Consider the following 21338-nt stretch of genomic DNA (forward strand, 5'->3'; position numbering starts at 1 on the left):
TTGGTTCTTAATTCAGTGCAAGTACAGAGCAGATGTTTTTCTTCCTTGACTGAGAAATGCCCACCTATCAATTCTTTCACAGTCAGGAGGAGGCAGAGAGCAACAGTAATGTGGCACATACTCCCTTTGCCTGCATAACGTCTGGTTGGGTCTCTCCTTGCTGTATCTCCATGTGGTGGTACCTTGTATTGGTTAGAACACTGAGAGGAAAGTATCTATTCCCTTTCCATAAAGTAGGATAATCAAAAAAACAAAGAAAGGGTGTCTAAAGCAGGAGTGGGGTTTTTTGCATATTGTTCCATTTTGTGCTGTAACTTTAGGTATGTGGAAAACTCTGAGTGCCTGCAATTTAAATTAAAAGGATTTGAAAAGAAATCTTTTCTCTCCTCCCTATGTCTTCTTAAGGCAATTCTCTCTATTTCAGAAACTTCAAATACAGTGTGAGCAAAACCAGCACATCCATTTCTGTATCTGGTGGCAAGAAGGGCATCTGTCTTCTTGGCTTGGCTGTTTTTCCCCCTTCGTGTTTGGAGTGTCTGTCTCCTTTTGCATTGCAGAGCCCTCCTTTGCCTCTGCAGTGCTGTACTTTGGAAGCTTCTTCAAACTGGAGGTGCTGAGCTTCCCTTGTGGGAGATGCAACCTCCCACCCTCTTCTAGGCAACTCTACCTTACAACTCAGCAGCCTGCAAAAGACAAATCCACTTTGGTGCTTGGCTACTCTTTTTTTTAATCTCTTTTTTTTAAATATCTTTTTTTTAAATCTCTCTTTTTTATAGGAGCTGATGTAAGTAAAATAACAAATTATGAGCAAACCAGTTATGCTGTTTTTCTTCTAAGAATTGCTTTGGAGATGAAGGAGCAGTTGTGAGATTTTTCTGTGGCTGAGTAAAAAGTTAACCTATTTCTTGCTTTGTTCTGAGCCTTTCTTCACCTATGCTTTCACTGCTACTTCTGTAAGTAATTACATCTATGAATGCAGACGTATAGGGAGGTCACAGTGAGACCCAAGACATATTTACCCATTTTACAATGTGATTAAGCAATATTCCACTCATTTCTCTGGTGAGGTGGCAGTGAAGCAAACATTTTTACAGTGAATGCGGAAATGTGAGCATTCGTAACGTAACTTATAACCCTTATAATCTTAAATTTTGTCCAGAGTCCCTGGGATTGATATATATGGGTCTCTTAGGCATTTTTGAAAACCAAAATATTTGGTAGAGCTGAAAATCCCAGAGAAGAACCTCTTTATGCCTGAATTCCATCAACTAGTTTCATGCTATGACCTAGACTGCTTTCTAGAAATGACCTTGAAAAATGTGGTGATTCGTACCGTGTCTTAGATTGTGTGCAGACTACTGTGGAGTTGGGCCAATGAGAATAATTGGATTTGGTGTGAGGAGGGGGAGGGAATTTTCTGCTCTAATTGACTTTATTTTATAATTTATTACAGGAGTGCCCATTTCCTTGGATATGCCTCCTGTCTTATATAAATCTCCTCATATATTTATGTGTGAATATACATATTTATAGAATTCTAAATAAGTAAACCTGCAAGTGTTTTAGACCTGCATTGTTTGAGCATTAGTGTTTCATCTTTGTAGTGAAGGTTTTGTTTGCTTTCTCATGGCACTATTGGATTTTGACCAAAATCTAATAGCATATCTCAATGCTTGTGTGAAGTATTTTTGATTGGTATCGTTCCAGCAGCGTGGGGTTTTATTTGCCTGGAATATTTACATGAAGGAATAGGAAAATGGAGGGGAAAGTGCTGTGCAGAACCATTCATAATGTTGCACTTTATAAGTGTGTGTAGAGGAGCAATGAACACTGCAATGCAATTTTCAGAAAGGGTTCTAAAATGGATGGAGCAGGATTCTTCATTCTGAGTCTGTGAGGAAAACAGACACTGGAGTTGTTTTTTTCAGTGAAATGTAATTGCTGCTCTAATTTACTAACCTGCCTCCTCTGAGTGGCAGTTTTTAAAGGTTGTGTGGTGTGATTCCCTGGAATTTCTGGTCTTATTTTTTCAAACATAGTCATCCGTAGAAATACAAAGTGTTGGCATTGTTGTTATTGGCCATTTCTGTTGATTAACTGAGAATTTCACATGACTTTCCCTTTGCATTTGTTATAAATCATACGAGGCAGCTAACTTCTCTGCCTGATTTCTCTTCAGTAATTAAATCTAGCATTTCCAGCTGCTGTAAAATTTGTTGCCCTTTTCTGCTTAGTTATGGTTTTGCATGCGGAAGACGCGGACTTCCTCACAGTTTTAATTCTTATTCAGTATCAATTTATAGGCTGTGTGTAATAAACTGAATGTTTTACTTCATGGCTCATGTGGAGAAACAAATCTTAATGCAAGTATTGTCTTGACAGAGATAAGATGCAAGGCTAAGCAAGCATTCCAGTAGTGAATTGGATGTAGCTGTTTGCTCTTTGTTGTCTTGGCAGAAAACTGAATTCACTGGTTCCATGGATTGATAATGTTGTGTGTTCTGCACCTTTCCCCCTTTGGTGTACTGAGCATTAAATATTAGAAGATGTTATTTGTGTCAGAAGAAGTAACTAAGCAGTACTGCAAATCAGTTGTGGCAGGAATATCTGTAACTTGGAGTGAATGTTTGAGAGCCCTTGAAAGAATTAGGAAATGGTATTTGGTGTCTTTGCTGTTTCTGTAGGTGATAGTTACATTTACATGTAACAAACAGTTACTGTGCCAAAGAAAGTTGTAATCCTTGACTGAGTCCCTATTCTCCATATAATTTCCAGTTTTTAATAAGAGCTGCTTATGTTATGGATCTCATGCATCAAGTTGTGGGGTTTTTTGTTTGTTTTTTTTTTTTTTTTTTTTCTGTGGCTCTTGCAACATCCTTTTATATGAATTCTTATTCAATATACTTAATGGCAATGACCTTATTTATTAGAACAAAATATTTCGGAATGCTTTCAATGGGCATTCTGTCTAGTAGCCTGGGTTATCATTAATGGGTCTTTATAGAACATGGGAAGATAATGGATAGTGCAAGTTGTAGGTGTCCTGTAATAATGTAACTCAAAGCTATATATAGATTGCAAAAATGTAATGTGGCAACACAAACTACGTTAGATGTACCCTCACGGAAAATAAGGCTTTACACATTTCGTTATGAATGGGCTTAACTTTCTCAAATTTAATTTTTAAATAACCACTGTCCTTTGTATTGGGCAGGTTAGGCAGTGTAGCACCATCTGTTGGTAGAAGGAAGAAAATGTTTTGCTTTGTTTCTAAATGCTGTTTTTTTGATGTATTATAAGCTCTTCATCAAAGTGCTGAGCATGGAGGAAATTTCATGGGTTTTTTTTCCATTGGAAGATTAACCCATTTTGTTCTGCTGCAATATGGTGATGAGTCCCAAACTGGAGAATTAAACTTCTTATATCCCGGAGGTGACAATTTATGGATTTATTGCCTCATGTGAGGTAAAGGATACTGTAATGAGAAGTTAATTTTCTGGTTGAACATCTTAACATTTTCCCTGCACTCTGGAAAATGCTGGGGCAAAGTATTGCCTGACTATGAAAGGGTGAGTGAAAAATTGTAGTTTCTCTTCCACTGTGCTTAATAAGCAATGGGAGGAGAAAGTATGAAAACTAGCACTGCAATGTTGAGACATCTTTTTTTTGTTATATCTCAAATTTAAATCAAAATAGTTTATGGGATTGTGCCTAAGAGCTATCAAATATATAATAATATTGTTTATGAAGTATCTTGAAAAAAAGTCATTTTAGAACTACTCTCTCCCATGAACATTTCTGATGAAACAAGAAGTTAATGTTATCTTCATTACCATTTTTGGATAATATTTGTGACAAATTTTGAGACAAGCTATGTGCAGATTGAAATTTAATAAATATCAGTGTATTATTGGGCTTTTCAAATCATACTGAATGCAGAAATCAAATTCATAACTAGCTATTTCATATAAAAAGATCTGTTATCATCTTTCTGATGCTAACGAAATCTATAATTAACGCTTAGTCTTTAGCAGTATCTCTTTGAGACTTTTCCACATTTTATAATCTATGCTATGTTTCATTTACATACTAAATGTAATTTGAAAACAACTTCAGGAATATCATGAAGGAATGAATCTTTTATACACGTTTTGCAATATTAGCTGTATGGTATGTGTACTTTTTATGGCCTTTTTCACTCCTTTTAAAGTATTTAATGTATCTACTTATTTTTCACTTGCTGTGAATGACACACTTTGCTTTGTTTTAAAAACTTTTTACACTCTCTGCTACATACTCTTACAGCTGATTATTTTCACTAGAGATTGTCAATGAGCTCAATTAATCTACTCTTTGTGGCTCCAGAAGTCTTAGCAGAATATGCCTTGGAATTCTGATTTTAGTGTTTGTAGACCCTGGAAACCTAGGGGAAAAAAAAATCCACTCTGCCAGAAGGAGCCAAAGGCTCGATTCCTCTAACCACTTATGTCTTAACATTTATGTGCTTCCTAAATGACTGAATTGAAACAACATAGGATGAAGAAAATCGGATAATTAGAGAATGTAGAACAGCACTGTATGCTTCTGCTGTAACCTGTCTTCTGCTAACTGGGAACAGACATTCCTCTTTGAACTTATCTTTTTCTGTATCAGTGCATCTTAACTTCTCTGTGTGTGCGTGTATCAATCCGTAATTGTAAGACTGACAAGGTGGCTTGTGTTGTGGGGTTTTTTGTTTGTTTTTTGTTTGTTTTGTTTGTGGTTTTGTTTTTGGTTTTAATTATTTAGTTCACTTGCTAGTTCAGTAGCAATACAAAATCCAGAACTACAATTAGAGCATGCTTACGAGATTCATCAGCATAGATAAGGTAATTTCTAAACAGCACTTTATTAGGATTGATTTCTGTTCTTTTTTCTCTTTAATTTCAAGTTCTAAGTTTCAAACTTGTTATTAACATTGAAAGTGTAGCTCTCAAAGTAAATACAGAGTAAGAAGTGACTAAAATATCATAATCTATACTATGGAGTATCTCTTCCACCTCAATGACTTAAGTTACTTCTAAGAGGTCATGCAGTAGCAAAAGAAGCACAGAAATTTGAATGTCTGGTCTTATATTAATATGTGCAGGATTTACATAGGTAGGTTCTGCTTACTGCAGATAATTCTTTGTGAATACTGACTTGTGATGGGAATTACTCAAATACTCTGATAAACAGCTCTCAGTTAGTAGGATATTATAGAGCCATAGGTCGTTTTGTGGAATAGGAAACAATTTGGCAGTAAACTTTTATAACTTGAACTTTATTTAGAGCATTCAAAATCCAAAATAATTTAAGATGTTAACAAAATTCACTTGGAAATTCTGTGCCTTTTAAAATTAGTTTACATTAATAATGTTCTTCTGTATCACAGATGAATAGTTTTCTGAGACTCAAGAGCATCTGTACTGGGTTAGACCAAAAGTTCATCAAACTCACTATTCTAATGGAGTTGAATAGTACATGCTGAAGGACAAGTATAAGAGCAGTGTGGTTTTATAGGGGTTCTTTCTTGGCTATACCTGGATGGCAGGGATCATGATTTAGACAAAATTTGCAGTTTTTGATATGAATTTCACTTACTGTTTTATCTCCCAGTCACTGTATTAGCATTTGTTCATGTTTGCTGTTTTTACAACCTTGAATTATTCAAAGCTATCAGCAAAATTTGGTGGTCTCGTGTTCCAAGAGCTCTTTTTATCCTTTCATCTGCTATTAGCTCTACAGAGATACTTTAACAGGCTTACTGCTCCTGATTTGTTTGTAAAATAATTTATTACTGCCTTTTATGCTTGTATGTAAGTGTTCCTCAGACTCTTTTGGCCTGCTTCCTTCTGTTTTAAAAACTAACAAGCCTTAGTTGACATATTTTTCTGTTTTTCTTCTTTGAACAGATTTCTTAAAGAATGCTATTTTCTTACAGCCTTCTTTCTCTGTAGCTTAACCATTCCAGCTTTTTCTGGTCTTTACAAAAAGCCTTTTGATGGATGGCATGCATTTCATTTGAACCCCTAATACTGTACAGTTTTTGTGTTGTCTATAAAAACATTTTCCATGTTTTCCTCCATCTTTTTATGCTTGTAATGTGAAAACTAAGATAAGAAATTTCTTGCTTCAGATCAGATATTTGCATCAGAAATATCGTTCTCACCTATTCATGAAAAATAAATCAGTAGTTTACCTTGGTTATTATTCATGTACAGACTTTTATTGGTAGCTTATGCAAGGCAGTGATACTAAAATGCAAAATACTCTTGACTAAAGTAATACAGTGTACATAGAGTGTAAATTTCTATCATTAACAAAGCAAATATACTGTTGTGCTTGATTGGAGATTTTATTTTAAAATCCTCGTCCAAAGATAGCTTGTATTACTTGTGCACCTTTTTAACAACAGTGTTAGAAATTGTTCAGCTTTGAAGAAAAAACACATGTGATAGGTCACATCTCTCCTATGTGCTTTGTTGTAAGTTACTTTAACCTAAGTGAGAAAGACAATGTATTAAAATAATTCTGATATTGGTGCTGACAAGGTCATGAAAGATCTGCGTGGTCTGAATACCCAAAGGTGTTTTTTCTCACTATTCTAGCTGGTAGGTTGGACTTAAAATTCTGCTCATTTTTTTCTAATTTATTTATACTTGTATTCAGCGCGTATTTGTTATTATGTGATTATCTTTTGGCTTCACATGTGTTTTTTCCTTTAGTTTTTCTTATTTTTACTTTTTTGTCATTCATCACGTCTCACTTCATTTCACTACTCTGTTTTATTCTTCTAGGTTTTTTTTCTTCTAAGGCGGCCTGTGCTCTAGGTCATCTTAGTAGTTCTATTCTCTGTTCTTGGATGATTGATTCCTACTGCAACATGGATGAGCAAGAGTAATCACATTATCAAGCCTATTATCTCAAACTGTGGATACTTAAGGAAGATTTTATTCAAAGGGCAAACACAGTAACACTTTCTAAGGCTGCTGATTTTTGCTTGCCAGAAATGATGTCCAGTTACTTTGTATCTCCTCAGGGATTTTTTTTCCCCCTCCCCATTTGCTCAGTAAAACTTTGAATCCACACAGACTTTTGCTTATAGTTAAACTGAGGTAACAGCAAATTGTACTGGCATCTTGGTTTCATTCTTGTGTTGTAAAATGGCTTTTCACTGCTAGTGAGTCATGTTGAAGGGGAGACATGAATCACATCCAGTATTTCTTGGAATGCCTTCTCTTCATTATACTGTTGTAATTAATAGCATAAATCTGGTACTGTTAATAGCTGATACTACACACAACACCATCACTTATGCATTTGCAGTTGGAGCTTACAGCTGGAAGGCTGACTCAAACAATTATAATGAAAGGTTTATTCCAATAGATTCACAAAATCCTGCAGAAAGTCCCTTGCTTCATGGGGAAATACACACAATCCTGGGTTCCTTGTTTACTCAGAGTAGCGTCACTCTCTCGGATGTTGTCTGAGTCATACCAGCTGCTAGTGGTCCTAGCATGTAGTGTACAAATTTGTATTGTATACCACCTAGCATGGTGGTGTACAAATTCAGCAGATCAGTGATATTCTGAATTGATCATATTTTGCAGGTTCAACAAGACTGCCAGTCCCTGTCATTTACGAGCTCTTGGCAAACTTTCACACATGATTGTCTCAGCATGCACTCTCCACCTCTTTGGTCTGCTTTTTCACTGTAGTTCTCTCTCCATCTAATGTTACAAGAACTCACCTAGAAAGAGCTCTTTATACTACATGATTTTATAGAGTTCTCTTTTCCTTCCTGAATTTTCTCTTTGCTTTTTTTCTCCACCTTGAAAAATCCTACTGTTACGTAGTTATTTCTTCTGAGACAGTGATTCCAATTCTGAATCCTTCCAAAATGCTTCTCAGTTCTATCATATTTTCTGATGGAAGACCCCAAACTGCACACAGCATTCCAGATGTGGACACACCAGGAGCTTATAAATACACAATGTTTTATGTGGTGTTCTTTTTAGTGATTTCTAATTCTTTGATTCCTGCATGCTTGTTGATTGTTCTGTACTGAGCTGATGGTTTCATATAACAATGTCATTGATAATGCAATCTCATAATGATAAAAAAGAGTGAAGATAAAGGTGAACTCAGAATTCATAATTTTATATCTAAAATTAGATTATTTCTTACATTTCTTTTACCTACGCTGAAGTTCCCGTTCTATTACCATGATGACTTGGTCTTCCAAGCTTCTTCTCTGGTTCCTCACAGCTCCTTCATGATTATACAACCCTGAATAGCTTAGTACCAGCAGGGAACTTTGTCACTTCATTATACGCTCATTCTTCAGATTTTTTTATTTTGCATATATGTTGAACAGCCTGAAACAATCACAAACTGACAGGAATTGTACTAACTAGTGTTAGTTTGTCCAGAACCTTAGCTTGTTTTTTATCTCCTCTCCTTCCAAAAGTAGCTTTTGTGATTCTTGTCATTTTCCTTTCCTCTGGCTGCTTTCTGTATCACTTTTCTTTTGTGATGTTGGTCTAGATAAGTCATTATGCCTTCCTAAAATGTGATTTTTAAAATCAAAGCAGTTTGCTTATGTAAGTGGAATAATTGCACTTACTGATGTTTTAAGAACTTTGGTGAAAGAGCATACTTTGGTTGTTATTATTTGTACAGTTAATATTTCCATTGAAGGTGGAAATAAAAATGTCAAAACCACTCTGAAAAATACATCAGTTACAGCATGAGGTTGTTTTAGTTACTGTATATGAACAGAAGCCTGAAACTGCTGTTACACACTTTTTTGTTTCTGCTAACACAGAATGATGAATCAAACAGTTTATAATAGCATTAACTTCCAGATAAAATATTTTCAACCAGTCTTTGTAATTCTAGAATTAGTGGAAACACTTATGTCTTTAGATTCTTCCATCAAGGCACAGGAAAGTGAATTATTGAAAAGATAAAAATAAATTTGTTTGCTTTCTGTCAGAGTTCATATCCACAGCCAACCTTGATAGAAGACCAGAATGATTTAGACAAGTTTGCTTTGGAGATTCATAACATATGCTTGCTGGACAGAATTGAGTTATCTCTGCTCTGGAGAGTAAGTTATTGTAGCAGGAGCTGACAGAGATGAAGATAACTGAGGGAAATTCAATTACCTTTTAGTGTTTTCCTTCTAATAGGATTCTTAATGTGAAAAAGATCCTTAGATGATGTGCCTATGTTGCTTTGTGAGATCTGCTTTGATACCTGTATCCAGAATAAAGTGAACTCTTCTTTTCAGGCCTTCATTAAGGATGAAATATGCATCTGATTGCTAAATGAGTGTTAACATTTGATCGAATGTATTGTCGTTTGTAGCCCAGATGTATTTGGCAGTCTTTTGTCAATAGTCTTGAATATTCTCTCAAATACAATTTAATTTTTAAAAGTATTACTTTTATATGAGAAGTCTGTTTGTAACAGGAATTGAAGGAAGGAATCACAAACCTGTAAAATACCCTCTGTATTCTGGGTTTGTTCCTGCATGTTTGTTTTCTCATTTGGCTTTTCCTGGCAAAAGCATTTCAGTTGCAAATACTGCTTGTGACTGACCTGAGTTCAGGCTGCTGGGTTAAAGCTGCATCTCATCATTCAGAGAAGTTCATTGGTAGAGCCTGAAGTATTTGCAGCTAAGTTTTTCAGTATTACCTGCATTAGTCACATAGAAAATTTTTCTCTTTCATTTATTGGAATATTAATGGAGAGGAAGTTGTGCAACATACTGCATCTAGGATATAATGCATCTAGTTTCTCCTTATTTGGTATTTCTAATTCCAAAGAAAGCTTTAGCCTTTCTTTGAGAATGCTCTGTTCTCAGTGAAAATATAGTGACTGTGCTGAAATAAATACCTCCAGGAGTCTGATGGTTGAAAAGAGATTGTAATTCTCTTTAAAGAAGGATCTTACAATTAAATTAATAAAATTATCTTTATTTTGAAGTCTGTCTGGGATTCAGGGAGGGAGATGGTAGAAAACTGAAAAACCATGCCCAGCCAAGGGTGACATTCCTGATCTTCTACAAAGGTAACCTCTTTATTGTGAATAGACCTACAGCTTTTCAGGGAAGGGAACAAGACAGCACTAATCAGAATTCTTAACAGAACTGACAGGTCCTTTCACATTGCCACTTCCATCTCACTGCTTTGCAGTCCAGCCTTTCATCTTAATTTTTCTGTATTAGCTTTTAAATAGGAATCACTGTAATAGGTTTTTTAAAAATCTTTTTTGTTCCTACTTTGTCTGATTCTGCAATTGCAATGTTTACAGAATTAGTTCACCTACCGATCTTTCTCTTTGACTTAAATAGGAGAAAACGGAACCTTTGAGATGGTCATAGATCATGAAGCGGAAGATCTATAAGGCAGTTACGTTGCTCTTCCAGGGATCACTGTTTCAGAGAAGGTCCCAAGTGACTTAGAGACTTCTGGATTTCACTGTTACTCTGAAGTCCTCCCAGAAGTGGCACATTTAATCCTAAAAAAACTCATAACATCCAGAAATATAAAACATGGACTACTGAAAAAAGGAGAGGACAAAAATGAAGTTAAAATAATTTGCTTTTCATAGTTTGATGCTGTAAGAATTTTGACAGGAGGCTTTAAGTTAACGCAGAGAGGTTAAGCTAAACCTGGGATTGTGACTGCTTAACATCTTTCCAAAGTAAGTGGCAATGAAGGAAGGAATGCTTGTTAAGGATATCTGCTATAAAATGCCATATCTTAAGAATCCTTCCCATTTGCTTCTGTGTTTGTCACAAATCTTTGCCATTTTATCATCATCTTAATCAAAATATCCTGCTTTTAAAAGGCTTGGTCCCCAAAGAATAAGCCTCTCAAGTACCTTAGTTTACCGTAAGGTGTTGAGCAAGTTTGGCGTGTAAGTTAGAAACTTATGAGTCAGCTGCACTGAGCTTGATATTTTTCTCTTATAAACTTTTATATAAAATCCTATGTATTTTTTTTCCTCACAGATTCTCTGGTAGTAATTTGAAATTCTTTTGAGAAAAGAAAAAGGCCTTAATACTTTTCCTTAATAATAAGTTAAAATGTTTCTGCAGATACAAATGAAGGTGCTGTGATTTAATAGCAGAAACTAAAGGATTTTTTTCTTCTGTGTATGGGAAGCAACTACATTGCCAGCAAACACATTTGTCCTGTTTAGCAGTGTTGCTCAAGGGTACGTGGTAGTCGAGGTGATCATTCTCCATTTTGAGAGGCGGAAAACGTCTTGAACTGTCAGAAATCAAGGCCCCTAAATTAACATTTGTCGCAAGCATGATAGAAACTGATGAAGGACGGATGGGTTACCTTTGGTTGTGAGTTCATGTTCGTGTCAGAATGTTTCATAGCTGAGGTTTCACAAAAGATTTGCCAAATACAGAACTGTAGAATGGTTTGGGTTTGAAGGGACCTTAAAGATCATCTAGTTTCAACCCTGTTGCAACAAGCAGGGACAACTCCGATAGACCAGGTTACTCAGATATGGCACAGAACAGTTTTAATGCTGCTCCTGGAGCTAGCACAGATTGATAGGTGTTTGGTTCCTACATCTGCCTTAGTTATTATTATATATCCCTGTGTATAAACTAATTTTACTATGTGCTGATGGTACTTTTCCATTTCTTCTTAATGCCTACTACTAGACTACTTTACAGGATAGAATACTTTTAAAACATACCCTTGATTCTGTTATCAGAGTACAAAACAAAGTTATATGAAGGCAAACTATGATCTATTTAATTGTTTATTTATTAAGCACCTTATTTATCAAGCACCTTAAGTGACGTGTTAAGGAGCCGAGTCAGGTCTGAAACCAACTTGGTATGCAATGTACGGAAGCTTATTAGAGACATGCTTGTCATTAGCATGCAATTGGTTATGGCAAGAGAGGAAGCTATAATGTCTAAATGTCTTGTTATCTCACATGCAAGTTATTTCTCTGTTCTTTGTTTATGAGCTAGTATATTTTGATACATTCTGAATTTCCTGGATTAAAATCAGAATTGTGTTCTTAAACACTAAACAGGGAAAGCTGAAAAGGACTTGAGGGGAACTATGTTGAAAATAGACAGAAACACAGACCCCAGGCTGCAGGGGTATCTCAAGGGTCTAATCTTTCTGTGTTTTTTTGAAATCTGGAACTTTACATAATCTTGGAAACTGTTTCTGTGGAGGTTCTGGCTGGAAATAAATTTGCTCTGCATGTGTTTGGCAAATTTATAAGGAAATTTAGTGAGTGTGATGTAGCAGGAATATCAAACAATACCTAACAAAATCAGTAGAGGTATGTTGATTGTTCTTGCATTGTATTCTACATATAAAAACTCACATTCATATTATACAATAATAAAAATGGGTCCTACATAGGAATACACACTCCTGTAAGGTAGGTGTTGAGACAATAAACATAAGTCATGTATTAAATAGTAATAGAACTAAGTATTTATAGTTGTGTCTTTGGTAGCTATAGACTTTCAACTTGTCCAAATGAGGCGGAAGCCACATTTTATAGGTTAAAGTGGTACAAGGTATTTTGTAATAAGGTTCCAAATTCTTTCAGCTTATCAGCTGAACATCTGAGTAATTCTGGCTACATTTTTTCATTCTTTGTGCTCTCCAAGGTTTATCTTTTCCTTGTTTTGGAAAAAAGTTTGGAAAAATGTTTCCAAATTAAAACATTTATTTCCTTGAGAATTCCTGATTTTTCCATGTTTTGAGGTATTATTGTTTCCCCACTGTCAGAAATGTACTTTTTGCCCCTGTTATGAAAAATCATTCAGAATTCATCTGACACAGAACTTGTGAAAATTCGTTGTTTATGTTGTACCTTTAAGGGCTTAATTAGTAAGTTGCTTTGTTTAAAAATAGTGTGTTACCTGCTCTTAGAGACTCCATTCAAGGTTTAGCTGTGCCATTTGAATTGTGTGTGACTTTTAGTCTGCTCAGGCATCGCTCCTGTGCCAAGTCTTAGTGCTGTAAGTTGTAAAAGAGCTGTGCTGGCAGTAGGGTGTCTGGAAATCTTAATCCTAAGAAAGCAATTATTTGGCTGCTGGGGCTAAAACTGCTGGACTGCTTTCCAGCTACTTTACAGGTAACTGAGGTCCTTACTGTGCCTCAGTGGAACAAGACAGCTGAAGAGATGGTGATTAGAGTTGAGGAAATGAGGAAATCTCAGAGCTTTGGTTTGTTGGGGTTTGCTGGAGGTGTGCCATCTGGCCCCTGGTCATAAGAAGATTTTCACAAGATCTTGAAGAATGTCTTGAAAACCACAGCAAGACTTATTTGGGAAATGTTTCCTGAGCTGATAGCCTTGCCATTGCTGTGGATGATAATAATTTCCCTTACTTCCACTTAGTGTTGATATGGTACAGAGGGGAGGAAGTGTCCTGATGGTATTGTTAAAGTAAGGTAAATGACAGCAACAACAAAAGGCAAAGTTTGGGTGGGTAATAGGAGAAAGAGCCTGAAGATAGAAGAGAAGAACAGAAAGAAAAGTTGGGGAAGACTGAAAATAGATTTGGGACAGTTGCCTAAGCCTCTCGTCCACCTTTGGAGTCTGGAGCTAAACACTAGAAACACTACTGTTTCTCTTTTGGCAGTAACAAGTTGCTCACACGTGATTAACTACTGGTCGCAGACAAGGCAACAATTAAATACTGTTTTGCTTTGGTTGAAGTGATATAAGTGTTTGCATTTGGCCCAAATTTGGCTCCTTTGAGACTTGTATATGTGTTTTGATCTGATTAAAAGCTATTTCCCTTCTCCTTTTTTTTAAATTTGTGTAGAAATTATATGACAAAATTGCAAAAACCAAATGTCAAAGAGTTTTGCAAAATCAGAGCAGTGCAGCCTTAATTTGGCCTTCTCTGAGAATGAGTAGTAAATCCCTAGATTATGTAAGCATATGTCTCATTTGCTGGGCAGAGTGGAAGTTCCTTATAAAGTGAGTGAGTTTGTCAGTTCCGGACATTGTTCATGGATCCAGTTCATTTGTTGCAATGGACTAGAAGTTATTTAGTGAATGCAGTGCTAATCTTGGCAGTGGTGTTGAAGCAGTTGAATGTCACAAGGTTGATGCAGTATGGTTAGGAAATGGCTTAAAATATCATCACTGGCTCCTTCTTTCCTTAAGAAAAGATCATCACTGGCTCCTTTGCTTAATATCTAGGAGCATAGACCTACCTATGTAGAAGTGCTGAGCTTTCCTGTTTCTAGAGCATAGGGGAGTTGTATTTTGATTTCTAGCTTGAAAAATGACATGTACTTGGAAGATGTGGTCTCAAGGGATCTCAGATTTAATGTCCAACTGTAGTGTTTTTAAAATATTAGCCTGTTTTAAACAGGCTAATAGTATGAAAGGACTGCAGACATAAACTAGATTTGCAAAAATGAAGGAGAAGAGTGTCTATCCTAGCACATACTTTGAATGGAAAGCATTTGGGTGTATGTACGGTAAGGCCTAGCTCCTTGGGTTTGAAAAGAATGTTTGTCTCTGCATACTGTTTGTGCTGGTGGTTAGCAGTGATGCTTAGAGAGTTGAATTATTGGAATAATGTAGGTAGATAGCAAATACCAGTTTCTAGCAAGGAGTGAGAGCTCTTGTTTATATATATCTTCGTCTTTGATTGTGATCCAAGGGTGCTACCTTAACACAAATAATAACTATTATATAAGTATCAAAGAAAAAGGTAAAAGAAAAAAATAGTCTGTGGTACTAATGGATGCTGCAGAAAAATACTGATGTTATTTGTCTCTGCTCTTTAGTCTTGATTTATCCTGTCATTTGGTTTTATATCCAGCTGAACTCTTGTTAGTTTGTCTTATTTAACTATGGTACTAAATTGGGTTCATTTGAAAGATGCAATCTCAGTAAAAGTGCAGTTGCACTATTTTGTTGGGTTTACTAAAGCTTGATACTGTGAGACTTAAAGGTAAAAAAAAAAAGCTGTTGACTCAGCACAGATTAAAACCAGATGTCTCCTGAGATCCTTGCATTTCTCTCTAATCACTAACCCAAATTGATTGTGGTAGGGTTGGTTTGGTTTTTTTTCTGGTCATGGCCATAGTTTCACCAGTCTGTGTTTGGCATGATCTAAGTCAACTGCAGGTTTCCAACACCCCACTCCACCTCACACCTCCCCTTGTGATTTTAAACGCATAGGGTTTTTTTCCCCAGGAATGTCTGGCTAGAAAATCAATGCCCTTCTCTCCCCCTTCGTATTGCAAACAGTGGCTTTAGATGCAGATTCTTTTTAATCTTCAAATCAGATAAAAGGATGGAAAAGAGAATAAATGAGATTTGGAAAACTATGGGTTGCAGAGATGAGAAGCCATTGCATTGTGTTCAGTCCATTAAAACAAGAAGAAATAGAAGAGATACTTTGATAAGTGTTCTGCTGGTGTTAACCTTGATGGCTATTATCGGGGGGATGATGCTATATCTATTTCATTGGCTTAAGCTTTTTTCATGCTGAGAGAAATCAATACTTCGAGTCGTTGGATGACAGAGGCATCACTTCAGAATTGACGGTGGCTGTCAGATGTTGTCATTGGTTGACTTTTGTTCGCTGTTGAGGTTTTAAGCTTTCATTTTTCTAAGTCTTATTCAGGAGTCTTTGTAAGATTTCCCTGGGTAGCATTTTTAGTCCAGACTTTAAACCTCAGGTCAGAGGTCAAGTGCAAAGATCTGTGAAAGCAGAGGATTGAAGAGCTCCTTCATTTACTAAAATATCCTTATTTGTAGGGAATTTGCATTAGTGGCAAGACTACACGTTATCTTATGGATGACTTTTCCTCTTAAATGACACCCTCTGAGACAAGTTGTTCACAAAGCAAGTAGCTTTTAGTCAGGTTAGACAAAGGAGCTGGCGTATGTAAAAGCACTTGGTGATCTCAGAGCTGAAGAATGGAAATAAAAAGGTGCAGTACTGCTGTTAAAACTGTACCCTATTAAAATTTTTTGTACTTGGTAAAAAACATTTCACTGTAATTTTGGGACTGCAGAGGTGTGTCAAGGAAATCTTTAACATGTTTCAGTGATCAAAGATAAAATAATTCTGAAAACACTAGTTTAATCCTCCTCTTCCCTGGTATATAGTCAGGCAGAATAGACTAATTTACCATGTCAGAATTTTGCAGTAATACTTCTGGAATATTTCCTGCATACAGGAATAACTTCAATAACCTTTTGGATGGCCTTGTGGTCCTTTAGAATTACTGTTCCTTAAAAATGCTTCTTCAGGTAACCTGCATGTTCAAATAACCCACAGTCTTGTCCAAGCAGGTAATGGAAGAGAAAAAAAACCTCATTCCATTCTGTTTTAATGGCAAAGAGAAGGTTTCTGTTCCATCATGAATGAAGGGCTAGAGAAAAAGGGTCTTTCCACTGCTCTGTGTTGTGTCAAAGGATTCTGCTTAATACACTTCCCCTTTGAAAAACTTTCAACAGCCACTAAATGGAAGACTTTTCATAGATAACCTGTGGAGTATATATATGAAAATACCTTTTTCTTCTTTCAGTGTTTTTTGTTTCATCATGAGTGTGACTGCAGTACTATTGTGATTATACTTTCATTATACACTTGCCCAAACAGATAAAATAAATTAGGTAGGCTAAAGCACTAGTGGAAGTGTTTTGTGGAGGTGAAAATTAGTTTGCATTCAACAGTATATCTAATTGTAAAGCTGTATTCAAGCATGAGAGTGTGCATTATTGTAAGTGTAAGAAATCAGACAATAATGAAGAATTAAAACTGTAAAAGTATATTTGTGAGTTTGTGCACAAACAGAAAATTAAGCTGAATTTTTATTTTCACATAAATGGAATTTGTGAGCTATTAACATGTACCACTCTATATCCTGGTATTGCATCTCTCAAAGTAGTGGATTAGGTGAACCTGAAGGCATCTGGAAAATGACAAAACACAGTGGAAAAACAGAGACTTTTTAGTCCTTTCAAAAAATGTTAGTGGCTACTTTGAGATGTCTCTCCACTTCTTTTAGAGGAGCCAGTTGTCTCTAACTCCTGTATTACAGATTATTTGAGAGAGGGAGGGGGAGAAATACCTTTTTTTTTTCTGAGTATTTGGCATATGTTGTGGGTAGGAGCCACTGAGCAATTAACAAGTCACCTGTATGATCAAAGGGATTATTCTTGCAAAACTTTCCTAGTTTTAGTTATTATACATGCACATGGCAGATGTTTGGCAGAACTGTGGATTCCTTCTGTTCTTATTTGTAAAATAGGTATTGTAAATAGTGTGATATGGTTTAAGTGTCCCTCCTGGAGTGATGTTCTAATTTTATGGGATTGCTGCATGTGGAAGTCTCTCAGTTTTGGTGAGGAACTGCAAATTTCTGTTTATATTAAATGCAGAATTTGCGGAAAAAGTGAAGCCTGTGCATTTCTGTTTTGTGACAGGCTGATTCTTTTTTTCGTGGAAGTTGTCATGACAAATACCATTTTTTCCTTCATTTGAATGTCACAGCTATACTTTGAAGATCTTTGCTGCTATTTAATGAAGGAGGCATTCAAAATTACATCATAAAGAGACTTTTTTTAAAGAGGTACAAGTTCATTATATCTTTTACAAAACATTCTAGTTTGATTTCCATTTTATCATGTTTTAAGGTCAAATGTGACTTTAATGTTCCATAAAGAGACAGAGATTGATAATGGGGAAAGAATAACCCTCTAATGTGATTTATATCTATGGATTTTATGTCAGATATGAAAAGTTGCTGTTCAAATTGTAAAGGAGGATCCATTAACGAGCACTTTAAAACATTTTACTACTTAGCTTACCTTATACACTTGTTTTTAGAATTCTGCCCTTTCAGGCAACTTAAAAATAACAGCTTATGAAACATTTACAAAGTGCTGAAAACAACTCAGAATCATTGTGGGTGCAAAATAGATTAATGTGTCGGAAAAGACAGCTGTAGTTATAAAAAGCTAGAAAAATCTTTGTTTAGTGTTGGTTATGGTTTAGACATCTTGCGTTTTTGTGAAAAGGGGTGGTAGAGTGCTTCATGTAGGAGTACAAAAGCCAATTTTTGATGTCTTGTTCACTTGGAAAGTCAGCTGCTTATTCTTCACTCCTCTGGATGTCTGTTCATCAGGTGAGTATTGCTGTAAGGTGTGGGAAAAATTATGAGGAAATGTGTACCTATATTAAAATTGTTAAAATAGATTTTTATTAATGTTAGTACACTTTTATTATGTGATATCTATTAAAATCTGCACAACCCCAGATTTTATTATACTTGTGGTTTATTCCATATTCTTCCTATCTTTCTTTCACTTTATATGATATATATACTTGTATATACACATATACGCATAACATTCACAACCTGCCTATTTTTTAGTTGCTGCAGTTTTCTAATGCATTATGATATCGTGCTGTTTTCTAAGCTCTAAGAAATAATCGTGCTAGTGTCTGCCTCAGCTGTGCTTCACAAAGAGAGCAATTTTTTTTTGCTGTTAGGCAGACATTTGTGTCCATTCTACTAACTAGATCATAGAATAATCCAATCATCGACAAAGGCTGAAATGCTTTGTCTGGCATATGCGATCTGTGGGATTGCCAAATGAAAACTGAAATTAGAAACAGAGTTCTGAAGTGGGGAAAAGCCTTTATTGTTTATACCAATATTTGAAGTTGTTGTGGGTCTCTGTGTGAAGTGGTTTGATAAGACAGTGCTATAAATTTGGTTTCTGATTTTTGAGTTCTGTGTTCACAGACAAATTTTCAGGTCAACAATACCACAAATTATTAGAAAATATTGTAGCAAAGAACCTTTCCTGGTTTTGAGTTCTGTTTGTAGGTATGGCTTCAGTTCTTATTTCCTACTATTTGGTGTTGAGTACCTCGGCAAACAGATGTTTATATGACAGGTGCAGTACAGCTAGGAAAGTGATTAACTTTCCCATGCTGGCCTGCAAGTGTGCTCAACCTCAAGAAGCCTCCTTGTAAAGACCAAGTCAGTATTCATATGCATTTTGTCTTCTGTCTGAGGATATGTAGTTTTCTCCTTAGTTTTTATGCAAACAACAGCAACCAGTTGGTTACCCAAATCTGATGAAGAGTCATGGGAGTGGAGTGGTCAGCTAGCTGACAGTCATTATTATTATTAAACTTTCCTCATTGTTTTTATAATGCTATTCACTTCCTTTGTTATAAAAGTTGTCATATCTATATGTTTTATGATGTGATCAGGGCACTAACCTATTGGTATTTGCTAAATCCGAAGAGTGTATGCTATGTGGTTAAAGAATTCATGACAAACCAAGATCCTCTGCTTGACTCTCTGGTTAGATTGTGAGGCACAGCTGTGCGGTGCCTGAATTCTCAAACTTGTAAAATATGGTTCATTCTTATTTCTCAAGGGTTTTGTATAAGTAATTATTTAACTGCTTCACAGTTCCTTTGGATGGTATAATTAAAATGCAAAGTAATAAAGTCTCTGTTTTCTCCCTAGTCACTGTGTGCCCAGTATTCTGCAGACAAGCGTGAAGAAGAAAAAATGTGTCATCATTTGATAATGGCAGCAAAGTACCGAGACCAAGTGACTGCAACTCAACTAATACAGAAAATTATCAACATTCTTACAGACAAGCATGGAGCCTGGGGAAGCTCTGCACCAAGGTAAAGCACTTTGGGGGTGGGCTATGCTCAGCTTTGCTTAGGTGATGTGAATAAATGTCTTAGGATCAAATTTAACAGTAAGCAAGATTTTTCACTTTTTGAAGGGCCCAAGTAATATACTGAAAAGGTAAAATTAATGTGTCAGTGTTTAGTATGGTGAATGTCAGAGAATAAGTGTTTTGTTAGTTAAAAACATGGTGATTCTCCTGTGACTTTAAATTTTGCTATAACAATGTGATACAGTTTGTTTCTGATATCCAGTTCTACACAATCATTTATTTGAAGAATAATGTTTAGAAGTAAACCTTTTCTCACAACTAACTTTCTTCATGATTCCTCATATGATTCAAGATTGAGCCACAGCTTTGTAACATGTTTTCTTTTCTGCCAACAATCATCTTTTTAAGTTAGAGGGAAATAATGAATTTTGCATTAGTAATTTCAAGGCGAAAACAGTATGTTTCTCCTTTAGGAATTCTCAGTACATGCCTTCATTACAGTGATACTTGTCTAGCTTCTTTGGCACAAGTCACAGCTACGGTTTCACTTGCAAATCTCAAATTCAAGTCCAAGTCCTTGTAATACATCCTTAATTAAGGCTTAAGAATAACTGGAACGTATTTAGGGTAGAACATAGATATTGGGATACTGTTATTTGAATGCAGTGGAATAATATGCATGGGAGAAATACGTGAGTAGGCAACAAAGTGTTTTTCCCAGTAACCTTTATTTGTTGTTCAATTACTGCTTTTTTTCTGGAAAGAAACAAAAAATAATTCCTAAGCACTAATAATTTCTATAATGTACAGTTACATTAAAAAAAAAATCTGTGAATAAAATTAACTGGAAGTGGTAAAAATAATAGTTGTGATTTTATGGTAAAGAATGTTCATTTACTGTAAATACCAGTTTTGGGGTCTAGGTTTTAAGGTTAAAAATGAGAAGTTGAAGTAAGTGTTTAATGCTGTTTTTCTTTTGTTGAGTACATTATGCTTAAATATAAAAATGTATAAGAAAAAAAGTGTAAAAATGACAATCTATTTGAATATTTCTAGTAATTTGTAATTAATTCCATACAATTTTTAAGTAAGACTCGCATTGCATTTGTCTGAAATCAGATTTCTTGAAGTATTTTGTCTTTAATTTTGGTGCGTATGCACCTTGTGGTTTTGTCCATCTCTTTGTGTTTCTGCATTTAAAACTGTCATTACTGTCTTTTAACTAAGAAACAGAGAATCCTACTCATTCTTTAGGTGTGTTTTGCTTGTTGTGATAATATTGATACAGATGTGAGGAAAAAGTATAATAGATAAAATAGTCCATGCTTGAAGAATAACTGTTTTCTGATAATCCTCAAATAAGGTTTATGTACTCAGCTTGTAAATTACAAGGTGCACAAAATATGGACATGATAATTTCTATTTTATGATAATGATCTACAGCAAAATGGGAATATCACATAATGCACTTTGCAGCATGCTTAACATAATTCTAGAAACTAAAATGGCATTAGAGACAAAACAAAATCTCTTTATGGGAAAGGCAGAATGCATTTAGTCATCATAAACACATAAAAAATAAATGTATGCAATGATTGTAATTCCAATGAAATATT

The 21338-nt window shown here is 35.5% G+C and overlaps 1 protein-coding gene across 3 annotated transcripts in view; it reads left to right on the plus strand.

The window, feature by feature from the left end:
• Positions 1–21338, plus strand: part of LRBA (LPS responsive beige-like anchor protein) — a 395364-nt gene that overhangs the window by 138984 nt on the left and 235042 nt on the right. For all 3 annotated transcript variants that reach the window (XM_031046772.2, XM_031046774.2, XM_031046773.2), the window contains one exon: positions 19557–19723. In XM_031046772.2, coding sequence (XP_030902632.2) covers positions 19557–19723 — 167 coding nt within the window. The remainder of the gene's footprint in view (positions 1–19556; positions 19724–21338) is intronic.

The sequence above is a fragment of the Melopsittacus undulatus genome, chromosome 7 (assembly GCF_012275295.1).
Source record: "Melopsittacus undulatus isolate bMelUnd1 chromosome 7, bMelUnd1.mat.Z, whole genome shotgun sequence".
Lineage (NCBI taxonomy): Eukaryota > Metazoa > Chordata > Aves > Psittaciformes > Psittaculidae > Melopsittacus > Melopsittacus undulatus.